This window comes from Podarcis raffonei, chromosome 11, assembly GCF_027172205.1.
Source record: "Podarcis raffonei isolate rPodRaf1 chromosome 11, rPodRaf1.pri, whole genome shotgun sequence".
Taxonomy (NCBI): domain Eukaryota; kingdom Metazoa; phylum Chordata; class Lepidosauria; order Squamata; family Lacertidae; genus Podarcis; species Podarcis raffonei.
The window spans coordinates 1,566,023-1,585,528 of NC_070612.1; the positions used below are offsets into that span (position 1 = coordinate 1,566,023).

The window sequence follows — 19,506 nt, forward strand, 5'->3', positions numbered from 1 at the left end:
TGACCGACTCTAGGGTTGCACACTCATCTCGCTCAAGAGGCCGGGAGCCGGCGCCGTCTGAAGACACTTCCGGGTCACGTGGCCAGCGTGACGAAGCTGCACTGGCGAGCCAGCACCAGTGCCGCACACGGAAACACCGTTTACCTTCCCGCTATAGAGCGGTACCTATTTATCTACTTGCACTTAGGGGTGCTTTTGAACTGCTAGGTGGGCAGGAGCAGGGACCGAGCAACGGGAGCTCACCCTGTCGTGGGGATTTGAACGCTGACCTTACGATCAGCAAGTCCTAGGCACTGAGGTTTTACCCACAGCGCCACCTGCGTCCCCGAACCCAAGGTACCACTGTATTAAAATACAGTAGTCTATTAAACATTAAAAGCTTCCCTAAACCGGGCTGCCTTCAGATGTCTTCTAAAAGTCAGACAGTTGTTTATTTCCTTGGCATCGGATGGGAGGGCATTCCACAGAGTGGGTGCCACTACCGAGAAGGCCCTCTGTCTGGTTCCCTGTAACCTCACTGCTCACAATGAGGGAACCGCCAGAAGGCCCTCGGCGCTGGACCTCAGTGTCTGGGCAGAACGATGGAGGTGGAGATGCTCCTTCAGGGATACTGGACCGAGGCCATTTAGGGCTTTCAAGGACAGCACCAACACTTTGAATTGTGCTCGGAAACGTACTGGGAGCCAATGTAGGTCTTTCAAGACCGGTGTTATATGGTCTCAGCGGCCGCTCCCAGTCACCAGTCTAGCTGCCGCATTCTGGATTAGTTGTAGTTTCCGGGTCACCTTCAAAGGGAGCCCCACATAGAGCGAATTGCAGATGTCCACGACTTCTAGTTTTATGAGACACAGAGAAATATTTTTCCCTCTATCCATTTCCTCCACACTAGGCATCATTTGATAAACTTCTCTCATGCTACTTGTGACTCGCTTCTTTTCTAAGCCAAAAGTTAACTTTAACTATTCGAGGCAAACGAATACATGTATCTATAGGGTAGTGGAAAAGAAGCGCTGTCAGGAAAAGCACACTTCTAAAAGGGAGTAAAGGAAGCTCAGAAGCAAAGTCTCCTCTTTCTTCCCAGAGCAAACGGCTCTTTTCATGCATATTTATAAATTCTTTATCCCACAGGTTCAAGGTGACTGGAGAGCAGCGCTGAAACCGTCATCAGACGACTGCCTTGCATGGACAGCTCTCTTTGAAGAAGCAACCCTAGGATAGGACAGCTCCTGCAGAATCACTGTCAGGCAGAACTACTGGCTGCACACTTAGCACCGAGCCGTGTTCAAGGTTCCGGTAGCGATTCACACATAGCTGTCAAGCGTCCCTTATTTGGAGGGACAGTCCCTTATCCCAGCGCCATGTCCTGCATTGATGATGTCCCTTAAATTTCCCGGGTTTCAAAGGAAGCAGCTCCTCTCCCTCCCTCCCTGCCGGCCAGGGAGGAGGGAGGCTCCAACTGTGTTGCTTGGCTGCCCGGCCCGCCCCCCTCCGGCCTCCTCTCACCAGCCTCGGCCCCCAGGAAACCCTCCCCGCCGAGACTGGTGGGAGCCTCGGGCCCTTCCGCCACCATCCTCCTCGTGGCTGCCAAACTGAGCGTCTCTGCCTGGGGCCTCCCCTCTGCCCGTCACCGCCGCTCCCACTCCCGCTAGGCCATACTGCGGCTCTGCCGCCGAAGGACCCGAATGAGATGGGCAGTCGGCATGGTCTGTGAATTGATGAGGAGCCTTGAGAGGAGAGCGAGGGCAACCATAGAGAAAGCAGTTCAGAGAGAGGAGGAAGAGGAGGAGGCGGAGGCGCGGGCAGGTGTTCCAAGGGCTACAAGGGAAGGACCGCAAGCGCTTCTCCCATAGATTTTGTAGTGGTAGACTAGTATAGATGGTCTGATCTGCGGGTTTACTTCGGGCACTATTTCCACCCCCCTTCCTCCCGTCCCACCTGATGGAATTGAGAGCTGCAGGTGGAGCAGGAGAGAAAAGATACAGAACTGCAGCAGCATCTTTGTAGCTTGGACTTCGTTTTGCACGAAAAGTTATTTAATTGCAGTGTTTCATTGGCTGGTGTCTTGAGCAGCAAACTCTGGAAACGAAGGGCTAAATACCGGCACTGCTCTCCAAAATTATCTGGTCCCCTTTAACTGGTTGACTAAATCCCTTATTTTGGCTGCTGGTCCCTTATTTTCAAATCTGTAAGTTGACAGCTATGGATTTACAAAGCTCTGGAAGACTTAGGGTCAGGGCATGCCAGCGATCGCCCAAACACTTCTATCCCAGCTCGATTGCTTAGATCATCTGCCGAAGAAGAACTGCCGGTTGCTCCTCAAGCTGGTGAGGCTCATCAGACAACGAGAAATCCAGCCTTTAGCACCGTTGTCCCAGTCCTGTGGAACTCTCTGCCACTGGAGAGTCAGCAGGCAACTGAGAATACATCTTTCTGCAATGGGCAATTTATGTGTATTTTTAACTTGGATGTGGTTTTAATTGTATGGCTTGTTCCATTTTTATTGCTGTCAACCGCTCTGACATGGTGGTATACAACAATCACTATATAAAAAAAATGTTTAAATATAACTTTATGAAAAATACAGAAGCTTTTCTACTAGGGATAACGGACACAGGTATAGCAAGAGAAGATCAGAAAATATTCCTCTATGCCACTGGAGCGGCAAGGATCCTCACTGCTAAAAACTGGAAAAAAGAAATTGTGCCAACAAAAAAGGAACGGCAAGACAAATTGTCAGAGTATATTGAACTGGCTTGATTAAGAGAGGCAATTAGAGATCACACTAGACAAAAGTTTCAAAAAGCATGGGGGAAATGCAAAGTATACTTCACAAAACAGTGCCCTAAAATACATACCTGGACAAAGGAGACTTTGTGGATATTTAAGTTATAATTAGAAAAATCTTAATAATTATTCATAAAGGAAACAGCTTCTAAGAAGTAAATAAGGAGGCCAGATACAGGATAAATGAAGTATTTTATATGGTTGTTTGTATTGTTGTATGTTATGCTCGCTGTATGTTATGTTCACGTTTAATGAGGGTGGATTTCTGTATTGGGGGTGGGGTGGGGGGTTTATGTTAAGTTGTAAAATTTTTTTCCAATAAATAAATAAATAAACAAATAAACAAATAAATAAACAAATAAATAATCAATCAAGTAAGTGATAAATAAATAAACAAATACAGCAAGTCTGGGGGGGGGGGCTGGATGCAGCCGAGCACCCCTGACACTGCCAGCCCTGTCCTGTCCTGACCGCCCTGCTCCTTCTTTCACGAGTCAGTGCCTGGGAGAGGATCAGTCCCGCTGGCTGGAGGGCAATAAAACCTCAAACTATCCCCAGATGTCTCTCCTGGCGCATTAGGGACCCGTCATCTGCGCATCACATGGCGTGTCAGAGGTGGCGTCCGCCCTAAACGCCTTTTGATATGCGGAATAATTAGCTGGGCCAGGATGCTGCATTTTTAATGCTGTGCGTTCTCTTCCCACAATTCGCCCAAGGCTCCTAATAGAAAAACGGGGGGGGGGGGGCAGGCGAAGTGTGCGCTCTCTCAATGCGCTCGTTGTCGTCATCCCCTTCTTGCCTTTGCAACCAGAATGCAAACACCATCTGTCAAGGCTGTGGGAGCCATTAGGGCTCATGTAAAGCAGTTCAGGATCCATCAACGTGGCTTGGCTTTCGCCCTGGCCCAGGTACGCCCCATTGCTCTGCAGAACAGCAGCCAAGAGCTCCCTCAGCCACATTTGCAACACTAAGACAAAAGTCTCCTGAGCTGCTTCCCACTCAGAGCATGTGGAACCCAACAAACTTGTCCCTGCGAATCCTGTCATGTTGACCAAAGTTTAGGAGCACTTCAGTGAGCGAGTTCAGGACTCAATCTATCAGTTTCTGGAGTATTCTCCATTAACTACCGTATATTTCCGTGTATAAGACTAGGTTTTTTTCAACAGAAAAACAATGTTCAAAATTGGGGGTCGTCTTACAACATGGGTAGTGCCTGTTAGAATTCCTGCTCTGTGATTGCAGTCATGGGATTGTTGTCTATCACATGACGTTATGTGCTTTGACTCCACAGAGTGGGATGTTTGTGTTACTGTGTTCTGTGAAGCGGGACTATTGTCCTTTGCTCTTTGCTGTCTGATGCTAGAGAGAGAGAGAGCCATGTTGCAGTGCTCCGTGTGTGTTTATGTGTAAATAAAGTAGATTAGCCAAAATGTTGAGTTGCTGAGGTCTGTCACGCAAGCTGCGAAGACTCTGTGGATCCTTAAGTGTGCCGGTGTCTGTTGGCATCGGCTGTGATGTTTGGGCTGAAGAAAGCTTTAGAAGCTCCCGAACGATCGACCAGGAGGGAGGGAACATGCCAGTTGGGCATGTGTCTCTGTCAGGGTCCTACTCGAGAGGAGGACAAGCTCCTGGCAGTGCCTGGGGGGGACGGGATGTGGTTTTGGTTGACACTGCAAGCCAGAGATGGTCTGTAGCGTGTTACTGGTGTCTGTGGCAAGGGGTGCTGTTGAGTGGTTGTTGCTGCAGCAATTGGGAAGGTAATAGGCTGCTTCTGCTGGCGAGGGGACAGACGTTAGGAGGTTTTTGTGATGTGCACGAGTGAGTTTTTTCTGGCAATCCCCACCACTAAAAAAAGCTCAACAATTGTGGGCAATCTCCCCCTCATTTCCTAATTTTTTAGTCCTCAAAACTAGGGGCGTCTTATACATGGGAGCGTGTTATACATGGAAAAGCATGGTATTTTTACAGCTGTCCTGGGCGGGCTTTGCCAAGCAGGGTCAGAAGGGAAGAAAAATCAGGAACAAAGCCGAGCTCACCTTCCGCCTGCGGAGGTCTCTGGGCAGGTTCAAATCCCCACTAAGCCACAAAACCCCTTGGGAGACTTTGGGAGGGTCCCTCGCTCTTGGACTGGCCCACTTCGCAGGGTTGTTGTGAAGATAAAAAAAGGTGTGGTGGTGGTGGGGAACCCTGTACGCTTCTCTGAGCACTTGGGAAGGTGGGCGGGCTCTCGCTCCCTTTCCCCGCCACACTCCCAGTGTCTACAGAATTGCAGAGTCCGAAGGGTCCCGAGGGACATCTAGACCAACCCCCTGTGCGACAGGAAGCTCAGGTAGGCCAGGGAGGGATGATGCCGTGCTGCCGAAATCCACCAGCTCGTAGAGTGCTGGGCTGGAGACTCACTCTATAAGGGAGCTGAACCGTGAGGGGGGAGAGACTCCATTTGCCATCAGGGGGTGGGGTGGGGGTGTCACCTGCGCTGCCCCACCTCCAGCCCACGGAGCCTTCGGAAGGGAGTTGCTGTCACAGACTTTAGAGGAATGTACATTTTAATGCACTGAATCGAGCGGAGGATTTCGAGTCATGGGGTGTGTGTGCATGAACCTAACGTTGCTTAGGTTTATTTTTTGGCTGCTATTTTGTTAATGTGGTTAATATTGTTTTATAGGTTATAAATGCTGCACAGCTTTGTTAACCGCATAGCATGACTTTTGCTTTAATTGTGAGGTGCAGCTTAGTTTTTTATCTATCGCTTTGTTAACAGTGTTTTATAGATTGCAACTGTTTCACAGATGATTTGTTGATTATTCGATATGACTCTTGCAGTGTTCGCGATGTTTCGCGACGCTCTACCGTCTTATTGTCATTTATCGCTTGCAAGCCGCTTTGGGATTCACTTGAATGAAAAGCAGCTTAGAAATATAATAAATCAAATCAAAACACCCTCTTGGAAAACCCTGCCATTGCATAGCTTCTGAATCTTTTCTTGCACAACTCGCACCAAATACCTTTCAAACTGCATGTGACGCAGCAGCTGTCCTTGGTTATCCCTGCATTCCCTGATGCTCTTAGACCCTGGTTGATGAGAGCCTGCACTGCTTTTGCACATTTCACTACGCTGTGATGCTTAACGTCACCCAAAATGCGGTGGCAAGCAGGATCCTGAGGTTTGCTACTGTGGCGCTTTTCTTAATTCTCTCCTTCCGAATCCAGGACCCTCGTTCCGTTCTGATCGCTCACCCAGCTGCTTGGAAAAGCCTTCCTTCTTCGCCTGCCCTCTGTTTCCTCCAAGCAAAGAGCAAGACAGAGCTCGCCGGGTCCCTTTCTTCCATCCTGGCAAAGAGCCCATCGTGGGTCTCTGTCTGCTCAGAAGGCATCATTAAGCAAGCAATTCTGGCGGGACGGAGAGCGGAGCGGAAGGCCGGACACGTCGGAGAAACAGCGCATATTTCTGCCACCATTTAAAATGGAAATGTGCCGCGACTCTGCACAGCGAGCAGCTCATTCCTGTTGGTGTGCAGCTGCAGCGGAGATCAAAGAAGTGCGTCTCTCATTTTCCAGGCGATTGAGTGCTCTTCCTCCATCTTTCTGGCGGGGAAGGAAATGTTGTGCCACATATTCCAAGCAGGGAGCCTTTGCCACGCCAGAGGAGGCCAGCTCATGTCCTGGGGACCTTTACGTTTGGAAGATCCTCCCTGCCCCATCCCTCGTACTGGGTGGTCCAGCAAAGGAGAGCCTGGGAAGACGCAGTTCCCACCAAGACAAGATGCCACAATCTATTTATTCAGTTTATAAACCCATCTTTCCTCCAGGGAACTGGGACACTGGTTTGTGCTCTCTCCCCCGTTTTATCCCCACAACAAACCTGTGGGGGAGGCTAGGCTCAGAGGCAGGGACTGGCTTCCGAAGTCACACCCAAAGGGGTTCATGGCAGAGTTTTAGTCCAGTGCTCTAACCACTACACTTCACTGCCAGCAGGGGAGTAGAAAGCAGCCAAGGCTGTCAGGGGACACCTGCTGGGTGAAAATGGAAGCTGCATTTATCACAGGAAGTATGTTATTGCCGCTGGAAACAATCTAGAGCTATGATACCTGAAGGAGCGTCTCCACCCCCATTGTTCAGCCCGGACACTGAGGTCCAGCGCCAAGGGCCTTCTGGCGGTTCCCTCCCTGAGAGAAGCCAAGTTACAGGGAACCAGCAGAGGGCCTTCTCGGTAGTGGCGCCCGCCCTGTGGAACGCCCTCCCACCAGATGCCAAAGAGAAAAATAACTTCCAAACTTTTAGAAGACATCTGAAGGCAGCCCTGTTTAGGGAAGCTTTTAATCTTTAATAGGTTATTGTATTTTAGTGTTCTGTTGGAAGCCGCCCAGACAGAGTGGCTGGGGAAACCCACCCAGATGGGTGGGGTATAAATAATAAATAATAATAATAATTATTATTATTATTATTATTATTATTATTATTATTATTATTATTTGGTTACAGGGGGAGGTTCAAGCCTTGTTTCTGCCCTGAAATGTGGCCTTGAAAAAGGTGCTTTCTGTAAAATGGGCAGAGGGAGGGATGCTAGCAACCCACCTCCAAGAGTGGCTGTTGTAAGAAGGAATCTTCCTTGGAGGTTTACAAAAACAGGTTGGGTGGCCGTCTGTCAGGGATTCTTTAGCTGGGATTCCTGTATTGCGGGGGGGGGGGGGGGTTGAGCCAGATGACCACTGGGGGGTCCCTTCCAACTCTAGAACTCTATGATTCTTTGAATCCAGTTCAGACTTGTAAACCACCTTGTGATCTTTGGATGAAAGGCAATATAACTATTCCCTCGCTTTCCATTCACCAAGTGATTTAAACTGCACCTCATAATATGTATATATTCGGTCCAATGTACAATATATTTTTGTCCCGCATTCCGATCAATACTGTATCAAGCACCATACATTTGTGTGTAGTAGGCGTGCGCAATATATATTTCAAAGCGTAAACAGATAAAATGAAATTACTAATTCGTTGGAAGTTGCCCAAGAGTGGGTGAGGCAACCCGGTCGGGTGGCAAAAAAACAAACAAAAACCAACCAAGTAAATATTAACAATAACAGATTGCAAAGCATTTTGCAAATGCAAAAGTGCAACACCTCTCCCAAGGCGAATGCCGGGACCGGCTGCCATATTTACCTATCGCGAACTCGTCGAAAGAGATGGAGGTGGAGCTGCTGCCCAGGGCGTTTGTGACCGTCAAAGTCACCTTGTACTTCTTGCTGGAGAAAAGGTGAAGGTACCGGATGTAGCACCTGTTTTTGAGGGAGACGTCCATGTCGCACACAATCTCCTTGGAGTCGTGCCTGGAGAAAGAGAAGAGTCGAGAAGGAGGCTGAGATGACGCAGGGAGGAAAGTTTGGAAGGAGCCCTGGGGCTCGGTAGGGAAATCTGTCCCTTACCCCTAAAGGTAAAAGGACCCCTGACCATTAGGTCCAGTCGTGGCCGACTCTGGGGTTGCGGCGCTCATCTCGCTTTATTCGCCAAGGGAGCCGGCGTACAGCTTCCGGGTCATGCAGCCAGCATGACTAAGCCACTTCTGGCGAACCAGAGCAGCGCACGGAAACGCTGTTTACCTTCCCGCCGGAGCGGTACCTCTTTATCTACTTGCACTTTTGTGCTTTGGAACTGCTAGGTTGGCAGGAGCAGGGACCGAGCAATGGGAGCTCTGTCGGAATTCAAGCGAGCAGAGCCTCCAGCTTAGCTCTTAGTCCAGAGGAATTTGGCCACCCTCCAGGTGCCCGGCTTGAATCCTTATGACCTCCTGTCTGCGTCTCCCGGCAAGATCAAAGGAGGTCTCTTCGGCGATTCTCCTCAACGTGAAGGAGAACACACCACTCCTCCCCCTCCCATCTCCAGGGGGGGGGGGAATGAGACAGACAGAAATGTATCTACATGTTTTTATTCCTGTCTTTCACCAGTACAGAGAAAACATGTCTGCACACTCTGCTTCCCAACTGCAGAGAGAGAAAAAACTCCACCCATGTACTTCCAGTACAGGGTCATGTGCTGCTCTGAGGTAACATCCGGCTCTCAGAGCACTTTACAAACTGTCCCTGGTTCCCACGGTACAATCCAATAACATCCACATCCTGTTTACCATTCCAGCCACCTGGTGCTTGCTTCTGCATTGCTCCTTTTTCGTAACATCCTCCCCCAAAAGAATCAATGCGTGTTGCAGCAAGCAAAGCATGATCCAGAGAAGAAAACAAACAGTTGTTATACACATAACACTCCCCTGTTGTTTCAGTTCCACCCTTGGAACTCCCCGCCACTGGTTTCCCCAGTGTACCTCTCTGGTTGTCTGGTTTCCAAGGAATGAGTGCATCTGCATTACCTTGGCTAGCAACTCTCTGTTGTGTCTTTGTCTCTGACTTAGACACAGCTCCAACCTGTCCTCAGTTGTTTACAACAGCAACACATGCAACAGCTAAGTTAGCAAACTCTTTTGAGTACCTCTTGGGTGGTTGACCCTTTGTAACTCTCTCAGACCTACGTATGAGGTGCTGATCCTCTCTGCTCACTGGTCTAGTCTCAGGACTCTTTGGAGAACTAGTTCCAATGGTAAACAGTGGTTCATCCTTCAGTTGTGAAGGCCTATCTATTGTGTGAGACTTCCTCTCAATGACTGTGACAACTGAGCTCTCCGAGCTATCTGTGTCATCACTTTCTGTACAGCTGAAATCAGTGAAATCATCATCATCTGAATCGTCCTCAGTGGGAAATGTGTGTACTATCACTCTCTCCTGTTCAGGAGCACTCTCTAGAAATTTTGTGAGAATCACCTGACCAGATTCAGACAAAATTACTCTGTAGAGACCCTTTTCATACCCCACAAAAATGCCTCTGGCATTCTTTACTCCACCTGGAGCTTCTGTTCTCACATGAGACCCAAAAACCTTGAAATGGGCAACAGAAGGTTTTCTGTGGAACAGTTTCTCAAAAGGAGAACTTCCCAACTCTTTTGAAACCTTTCTCATTTTTGTATAACAGAACGACATTAGAGACTCGGCCCAGTACTCATGTGGCAGATGTGAACTAAGCAATTGCGCTTCCATCCCCTTTTGCAATTCTCTGTTCACCCGTACACAGACACCCCTGTTCCACGCTTCCGCTGAAACAGAAATCTTGTGTCTGATCCCCTTCTTCTGCAGGAACCTTTGGAAATCCTGTAAAAGAAAAATCTGCTTCTCATCTGTGAATAGACAATCAATGTTAGCATCATGCATACTCTTAACTTTGTCACAAAACTCCTGAAACCTCTCCAAGGCTTCCTGTGGCTTTCTCAACACATAAACCCAGACATAGTTAGAGAAATGATCCACACACACAAGATAATATCTTGCATTGCCTCTAGATGGTTCTAGAGGACCAATCACATCAGCATACACCCGCTGAAATGCTCTGTTGACTCCGGTCACCTTCTTGCTCACACCTGCAAGAGAAACTAGGTTAGACACAGATGAATTACATTCCATGTAATCACTTTGTGCAAAAGTCAACAAATAAAGTCCATCCTTCTCCCTGGCTGAAAGAAATAACTCTCCATCTTTGTAGATCTTGCAGCTCTCAGCATCGTAGGACAGTTTCAGTCCTTTCTTTGCAATCTGCGATACACTCAGCAGATTGAACTTCAATTCAGGAACCAAGTAAACATTGTTTATTGTCAAGTCCAGACTCTTAAGATAGACAGTCCCCACGCCGGCCGCTTCCAGCTCCTGACCGTTGGCCTGTTTCACAGCGAAGCTTTGCTTCTTAAACGATGAAAAGAGCCCTCTGTGTGGGGACATATGAACTGTGGCTCCAGTGTCAATTATAAACGAGTTCCCAACGTCTGGCGTGGTTCCTGTCGCCATCATAGCTTTTGCAGGTTTCACCGAAGTCTTGGTGTAACCTTTGCCTGACGCCTCAGGCTTTGCTGAGCGGCCCTTCGCTCCTTTTGGCTGACGTGGCTTCTTACAGTTCCGCTGAAGATGCCCAGCCTGTCCGCAATTGTAACACTGGACAGCGTTCAAAGCTAGAGCTTTTTCTCCAGTAGCTTCATCTGCGGGGGAATTAGAACTCCGTTCCTCCCTCCCCCTGTCCTTTACTTCCAGTGCAGCAAGTCTGTCCTGTTCATTCAGAACTACGGCACACACCCTCTCCGCGGTCAAATCTTGAGCCGGGAGGGAACCAAGCTGACTGGCAACCGTTTTGTAAGTCCGATTTAGGCTGTTGATCATCATGAAGCAAAACACTTCCTCCTGCAGACGGAAATTGCGTTCCACCATCTGCTGGCGCAGATATTTCATCTCCGTCAGGTGCGCTTGAACATCTCCATCAGGCGCAAGCCTCAGATTGGTCAGCTTCTCAAAATACAGCAACGCTGAAGAACCAGCATCCCTCTGATGTGTTCTTCTCAGCATTCCCCAAATTTCCCGTGCATATTCCAAACCCTGAATATGCACCAATTGGTCATCTGACACACACAGAATTATAGCCGTTCTGGCTTTCAGATTCTGTGACTCCCAACCTCGGGTTGGTGCTGCTGGGATGGGGTTCTCAATCACGTCAAAGACCCTCTGATTCTGCAGCAGGGCCTTCATCTTTATAGACCAAGATGAATAATTGTCATTAGTGAGGGGAGGTGGATAGGGCAAACCTCCCGCCTTCTTGGAATCCATGCTGAATCCAAGGGTCAGCTTTACACTCAATCTCAAGCCAGCTTTCACTTTCTCAAGCCAGTAAACTCCAAAAGTCTCTCGGCTTGTTTACTGCTTTACTGGCAGGCAAACCTTTGGGCTGTTTTTTCAAAACCCTTGCACAGCTGCGCAGATACACTTTCGATTTCCCAGGCTCTTTTTAGGCCACTCAGTAACTGGCAGACGTTGCCTAGCAACCTGCTCAGGACGGAACTCCTTATCTAACCACAGGAATTCCTGGTATGCAAGCTTGCTCTTTCAGAGCTGTTTTTCTTAAAATGCAGCTCTTTCTCGTGAACCAGAGAATTAAACCTTTCTGCGTTCACTTTTCTCTCTCCCAAAATGCAGCATACCTTTTTTGGGGCTCCGTTGCCTTGAAACACACTCCTCTCGGTGTCCAGCTGTCTGTTCTGTTTAGCCTCTGGCTGCAGGCAGATGCATTTCTTTATCTCCTTAGGTGCGGAGGATGGCAACGATTCATCGACCTCTCACCTCTCATGCAGATTCTCATAGATCAGATAACCATCGATTTGCTACCAGTTGTCGGAATTCAAGCGAGCAGAGCCTCCAGCTTAGCTCTTAGTCCAGAGGAATTTGGCCACCCTCCAGGTGCCCGGCTTGAATCCTTATGACCTCCTGTCTGCGTCTCCCGGCAAGATCAAAGGAGGTCTCTTCGGCGATTCTCCTCAACGTGAAGGAGAACACACCACTCCTCCCCCTCCCATCTCCAGGGGGGGGGGAATGAGACAGACAGAAATGTATCTACATGTTTTTATTCCTGTCTTTCACCAGTACAGAGAAAACATGTCTGCACACTCTGCTTCCCAACTGCAGAGAGAGAAAAAACTCCACCCATGTACTTCCAGTACAGGGTCATGTGCTGCTCTGAGGTAACATCCGGCTCTCAGAGCACTTTACAAACTGTCCCTGGTTCCCACGGTACAATCCAATAACATCCACATCCTGTTTACCATTCCAGCCACCTGGTGCTTGCTTCGAACCACCGATCTTCTGATCGGCAAGTCCTAGGCTCTGTGGTTTAACCCACAGTGCCACAAGCGTCCCTCCCTTACCCCTACTTTCCCCAAATAACCACAGTTCAGAACCACATTGATATAATGAAATACCACTTTACCCTCGACTAGGTAGGAAATTCTTCGCTGCATACATGGGTAGATACACCCTCCTTTGATAATAATAGTAATAGTAATAGTAATAATAATAATAATAATAATAATAATAATTTTTTAAATTTATACCCCACCCTCCCCGGCCAGAGCCAGGCTCAGGACGGCTAACACCAGTAAAATTACAATAAAAACAAAATAGGGGGGAAACACAATTTAAAATATGGGTTAAAATACAATTTAAAATGCAGCCTCATTTTATTAGTAGTGCATAGATCAAGACCATAAGGGGAGGGAAACATAAGGGTCAGACTGAGTCCAAACCAAAGGCCAGGCAGAACAGCTCTGTCTTGCAGACCCTGCAGAAAGATGTTACTTCTGAATCCAGATTATATCCCATTTAAATCACCGTGAAATGTTAGCCATGACTTCATTGACATCCTGTTCCATTTCAAGGGGAACTAAACACAGCTTGTTTCATCTAGATCCCACTTGTAGTATTTCCTAAGGAGTCTCAGGCAGAAATGCCTCTGTTTGCTTGAGATGCAGAAAAGTGGCAGATGTTGGCCAACGGGAGAACCGTTGAGCAGCTGCCAATCACAGCATCATGGAATGGTAGTGTTCGAGGGGTCTCAAAGGGTCCTCTAGTCCACCCCCTGCAATGTAGGAATCACAGGTAAAGTATCCTGGACAGCTGAACATCCAATCTCTGCCTAAAAACGTCCAATGAAGGCGAGTCCGCAGGTGACAAGACTGAGATGAACAGATATAAACGCCAACTTCGTATATTTGTGGAAAATGGCCGGATTGGGGTTTCACATGAGGGCCCATATTCAGGGCTGAATTTCAAGTCTGGGATTTCACACCCTCCCTGTACTATCACACAGGGCGGTAGCTACTCAAAAGAAGGAGTAAAATTCTGCACATGCTCAGAGACATTCTCCATTATTACCAACCTGATGGTTCAAGAGACGGAGGAAAGCCCGGCTCAAACTTAGGGTTGCAGAAAAAATATCAGGGATGATATTTTGGATTGTGGGGTGCAAAGATTGAGGTGGGAAGAGAAGGGGAAAGTTCAGATGAAAGCATCATGTTCTCTCCAACCTTGAATGCGTACATCATGTTGACCCTGTCAACTCTCACAAGAACAGGCACCACAGTCCTTGTTTATCAAGGAAACAGGCTTCGGGCTGCTGTCCTGGAAATAGAATTTATGTTTTCACCCGCCTCATAATCAGACCTTTTCTTTTTTTTAGCCCTTCACAAGGAGAGCAAGTCGGTGGCTGTTGTTCAGCACAAATAACGGTGGACACAGACAAGATCCTGACATGTGGGAGGAAATCTCCGCATCAGCACTTGCTACCAGATTTCACCTAAAGTGAAATCCCAAGCTGTATCTGGAAGTTCCAGTTCAGGCCAAGTAATGGGAGGATCTGGAAGGAAGCAAATGATTTTGATGAAGCTGGCTAAATTACTTGGGGATAGCGCACCTCTAAAATTGTCAAAAGGGAATATTTCTTCACATGACGGTAACTTGCGGCACTCTCTGTTGCGAGTGTGTGCTGAATTAATTCAGAGGAAGTAAATCTACCAGCCACTGCCCTGGTTGACCATCAAAGATCAGGATCCTCAACTCACTGACCAAACGCGAAGCACTTTTGGGTTCCTGCACCTCCCATCACACTGCAGGAGAGGGCATTATGGCAAGCGGGGAGACATTGATTCCCCCCTCCCCAAGAAGGTCACAATGAGCTGTGCCTACCCAGTTTCTCCTCTTGTACAAAATTCGCCAAGGATCAGGAGTCCTGCCCCACTCTGGGGTGGGCTGAAGCTCAGTGACAGAGCACATTGCTTTCTCTTCCCCATGCTATCTTTGAGAATTGGTCCCCGCAGCACGATTAAGGAAGATTTATGCCTCCGAGAGCATAGGACTGGTGAAGTAATATATGCGGTTACAAAGGCATTTTGCAGCAAACATGTTTTGATAAAGTGGTTTAGAAGCAAGACACTATCTGGACTCTCATCTAATATTGATCGGTTATTTATATATACATTGCTGTATATTTCTCCCATACTTTCGGACTGTGGTACGCTTATGTATTGTTTTAATGGGGGCTGTATACCCAGGTGTGTTTGTCTGGATCTTCGCCAATTGTGCTTTCTCCTTATCATTTTTATATAATTGAGGGCTTGTGTTTGTGCTCTGCAGGAAGCTGTTTATGGTGTGTCGGACCATTGTTCTATCTAGCGGGGCATCGACAACACCTCCTGGAAGTGAATTCCCAGAATTCGCATGCAGAAGGTCCCAGGCTTGATACTTGGTGTCTGTAGCTACAACTAATCCAGAATGCGGCAGCTAGACTGGGGACTGGGAGCGGCCGCCGAGACCACATAACACCGGTCTTGAAAGACCTACATTGGCTCTCAGTACGTTTCCGAGCACAATTCAAAGTGTTGGTGCTGACCTTGAAAGCCCCAATCGGCCTCGGCCCAGTATACCTGAAGGAGAGTCTCCACCCCCATCGTTCTGCCCGGACACTGAGATCCAGCTCCAAGCGCCTTCTGGCGCTTCCCTCCCTGCGAGAAGTGAGGTTACAGGGTTTCCCCAGCCACTCTGGGCGGCTTCCAACAAAGATTAAAAATACATTAAAATGCCACACATTAAAAACTTCCCTGAACAGGGCTGCCTCCAGAGGTCTTCTAAATGGCAGGTAGTTGTTTATCTCTTTGACATCTGGTGGGAGGGTGTTCCACAGGATGGGTGCCACTACCGAGAAGGCCCTCTGCCTGGTTCCCTGTAACTTGGCTTCCTACAGCGAGGGAACCGCCAGAAGGCCGTCGGCACTGGACCTCAGTGTCCGGGTGGAGATGCTCCTTCAGGTATCCTGGGCTGAGGCCGTTTAGGGCTTTAAAGGTCAGCACCAACAGTTTGAATTGTGCTCGGAAATGTACTGGGCTAGGGCTCTTGTGTCCAAATCCTGTTTGCAGGTTTCTCACGAGCATCTGTTTGGCCACTGCGAGAACCAGCGGCCAGACCAGATGGGCCATTGGCCTCATCCACCAGGCCCTTCTGATGTATTTAATGTCTGGAATGCCACAGGTTCCCCCTTGGATTAACTGCTGGGATAGTTCAGTCGATAAGAGCATGAGACTCTTAATCTCAGGGCTGTGGGTTTGAGCTTCACGATGGGCAAGAAATTCCTGCTTTGCAGGGGGCTGGACTGTGTGACCCCTGTTGTCTCTTCCAACTCATAGAGTCTGTCCCTGCCCTAAACACTCTGTTTAGAGCAGCAGTTCTCAACCTGTGGGTCCCCAGATATTGTTGGACTACAACTCCCATCATCCCTGAGCTCTGGCCTTGCTAGCTAGGAGTATGGGAGTTGTAGTCCAACAACATCTGGGGACCCACAGGTTGAGAACTGCTGGTTTAGAGGTTCAAAAGCTAGATAAAATTCCAGTAAAAGCAGCTGCGAAAGGGGCACAAATGCCTGTGGAACGTTCTCCGGTGACTGCCTTCAAGCTGATGTTCATGAAAGCATCCAGGCCAGTCAAGGTCACATGCACCCAGTGCTGTGTTTTTGTTCTGGGAAGGCTCCCCCGCCCCGCCCCGCCCAGGAATGTCTTCCCTCGAGGCCCTACTCACATTACGGTGATGTTGAAGGTGTCTGGAATGTACGTCGGGATGGGCATGTGCCAACTGCAGTAGAAGCCGCTGGGGTAATTGTTCGACCGGCACATCAATGCGGGCTCCTTGGGCGGCGCTGTTGGGAAAGAGAAAGGGGGGTGGTCAAGCCAGGCTCTCTCTGCCATGATCGAACGGTGCTCTGGATGCAGAACGAAGAAGGGCCAAGCAATCCAGATTGAACCCTGGAAAGCACTTTGGACTCAATGCATGGTAAACATGTGTCGAGTCCTCTGCTCCACTTGCAAAAGAAGAAGAACATTGGTGTCACATGAAAAGAACAGAACACTTCTAACAGATGGCGACAGGCCGAACTCCCCGACGATTATATTTCCACACCAGAAAAAGCTTAATCTTTCCCCGCTTTTGTAGAAACTTCCTGCCTGCAGTTGTTCAATGCCCAAGAAGCCTGGGTTTGCCCGAGTGACAGCCCTTCAGGTGCCATTAGCTGTGAACCAGTCCTTTTGTTTTAGGTCTGGGAATGGTTGCTCTCAGGCTGGCACAACCAAACCTGGACTTGCAGAGGACTTTGAAGTTCTGCATCCGAATCAGACCAAACAGCAATCGGTTTTTCGGAGGATCGTCATTTGCTCCGATTCAAAAGTAAAACATGGGTTTTTCTGGGAAACACACAAACAAACACTCAGTCGCTGAGCTATTTTATAGCACAGACCTGTGCCTGGAAAGTGGGGCACAAAGGAAGCTTGGAGGAGCCCTAAGGGGGGAGGGCTTTGGCGGGGGCTCTGGAAGTGCAAATGACCACCAGACTTCAAGAAGCTGGTATCACCACCAGGTCAAGTCCACCAATTTTCTTGAATTAATTAAACTAACTGGTTTTAATTGGATTTTGAATAAATGTGCAATCCATTGTTACTGTTCTGAATTTGATTGTGTTATTACCTTCCCAGTGGGCCGTGCAAACTTCTATTCTGCATGACGCTTTTTATAGGGTGGTGTAGGAGGCCCTGGGGACGGGTTTATGGAACCAAGGGGGCAGCTCCCCCAAAGTTTGGGAACCGCTGCTTTAAATCAACCAGGATTCAGATGCCTGTGCTTGGATAAATTCGAGATTAAAGCGTTATAAGGCAAGCCAATGAATCCTAAGAGCATTTGCTGCGGCTATTTATTATGTATACCTCATAATAGCTACAGCAAAGTGATAAGCGCAGGTCAACAGCCAACGTTCTCCATTGTTCTTTTCCTTTGAGTGTTGAGCAAAAAAGGATGTGATATCAATATAACTTCCCAGTGTTATATTTAGCCATCCTTCCTTCTCTCCACGTTGCTGCTACTATCAGCTTAGCACCCCACAACCCCGGCTGCATTAGTGTGTGAACGCAGTGTGAATCCAGTAGGAGAGCTGGAAAAAAGTTCACATTTGACAAACAATGCACCCCTTGGTTTCAGATAGTATATGGGTCAAAAAGGTAAAGGACCCCTGACAGTTAAGTCCAGTCATGGATGACTCTGGGGTTGCGGCACTCATCTCACTGAGTGCTGAGGGAGCCGGTGTTTGTCCGCAGACAGTTTTTCCAGGTCATGTGGCCAGCAGGACTAAACCACTTCTGGCGAACCAGAGCAGCTCACAGAAATGCCGTTTACCTTCCCGCTGGAGCGGTACCTATTTATCTACTTGCACACTGATGTGCTTTCGAACCTCCTGCTAGGTTGGCAGGAGCAGGGACCGAGCAACAGGAGCTCAAACCGTCACAGGGATTCGAACCACCAACCTTCTGATCGGCAAGCCCAAGAGGCTCACAGCCCTCTAGCAGCTATGGTGGCTCTTTTGTCAGAAGTGATGCATTTGGTGTTAAATCTGGAAGCATACTCTTGATTCTGACCAAGCTAAGCCTCCATCAGAAGGCTCAGTTGGTCAGCACCACACTCATTGGGACACGGGTGGCACTGTGGTCTAAACCACTGAGTCTCTTGGGCTTGCCTATCGGAAGGTCGGCAGTTCGAATCCCCATGATGGAGTGAGCTCCCATTGCTCTGTCCCAGTTTCTGCAAACCCAGCAGTTGAAAAGCACACCAGTGCGAGTAGATAAATAGGTACCACTGTGGTGGGAAGGTAAACGGTATTTCCATGCACTCTGGTTTCCATCATGGTGTCAGGTTGCACCAGAAGCAGTTTGGTTCTGCTGGCCACATGACCTGGAAAGCTGTCTGTGGACAAACGCCGGCTTCCTCGGCCTGAAAGTGAGATGATCTCCACAACCCCAGAGTCGCCTTTGAGTGGACTTAACCATCCAGGGGTCTTTTACCATTTTTTTTTACACTCATTGATGACACTTCACTCATTGACCGAGAACTTGAAAGGCAGGCACCAGCTCACGTCTTGCAAAGCGATTGCTTCAAGATTGCCTGCACTTTTTGCTCTGCAACCTTTGCAACCGTTTCATGGCAGCCAACTCCATGAGTCAGAGACGGGTCCCGGGAAGAGGTTTGTCCGCCCTGAATCGACAGCCCCTCCACTTCATTGGCTAAACTGTGAGATCCAGCATTAGGAAAGGGAGAAGAATGGTTCTCTCTGTCCCCCTTCTCCATAACGGCACAGATTTACTGAATTTAAGGTCACGAGGGACTCATCTATTGCTGTCCTGTAGAACACAGGGTGCTAAAGAACCGCCAGTAATTACAAGCATATATCAAGCCTCCACATTAGCCTCCTACAGGGCTTGTCGGAGGACAGAATCCCACATAAGTACAGCTTTCATCTCGGTGCAAAGAAGCATCTCAGGCCCCTCCGCTGAGGACCACAGATATCTAGCAGCCCAAGTGCTGCCTGTCCCAGATCACATTCCCAGGCAAGAGGTATAAACGGCGCCTCAGAACTCAGCTCCCTTCTGCCTGCCTCTCTCCTCCTTCAGACACACATTCCAACTTTTTATTATTTATATGTATAGATTTTTTAAATATCTGTGCTATGATATCCCTTGTTTAGCTGGCAACAGATCTGCTCTAAAGGGAAGGCCTTCTTCACGCAGTGCATAGTTAAAACTGTGGAACTCACTGCCACTGGAAGCAGAGATGGCCACCAACTTGGATGGCTTTAAAAGAGGACTGGGCAAATTCACGGAGGAGGAAAAGGCCATCGAAGACTGCTAGCCAGGATGGCTCTGCTTTGCCTTCACAGTCGGAGGCAGCGATGCTTCTGAAGACCAGCTGCAAGAAACCATGGGAGGGACATAATAATAATAATAATAAT

General features: G+C 48.5%; 1 protein-coding gene across 6 annotated transcripts in view; it reads right to left on the reverse strand.

Annotated features, from left to right (window-relative positions):
- CNTFR (ciliary neurotrophic factor receptor) overlaps positions 1–19,506 on the reverse strand; it is a 452,372-nt gene that overhangs the window by 28,447 nt on the left and 404,419 nt on the right. For all 6 annotated transcript variants that reach the window (XM_053408065.1, XM_053408064.1, XM_053408063.1 and 3 more), the window contains 2 exons: positions 16,260–16,377; positions 7,948–8,114 (listed from right to left, as the gene is read on the reverse strand). In XM_053408065.1, coding sequence (XP_053264040.1) covers positions 7,948–8,114; positions 16,260–16,377 — 285 coding nt within the window. The remainder of the gene's footprint in view (positions 1–7,947; positions 8,115–16,259; positions 16,378–19,506) is intronic.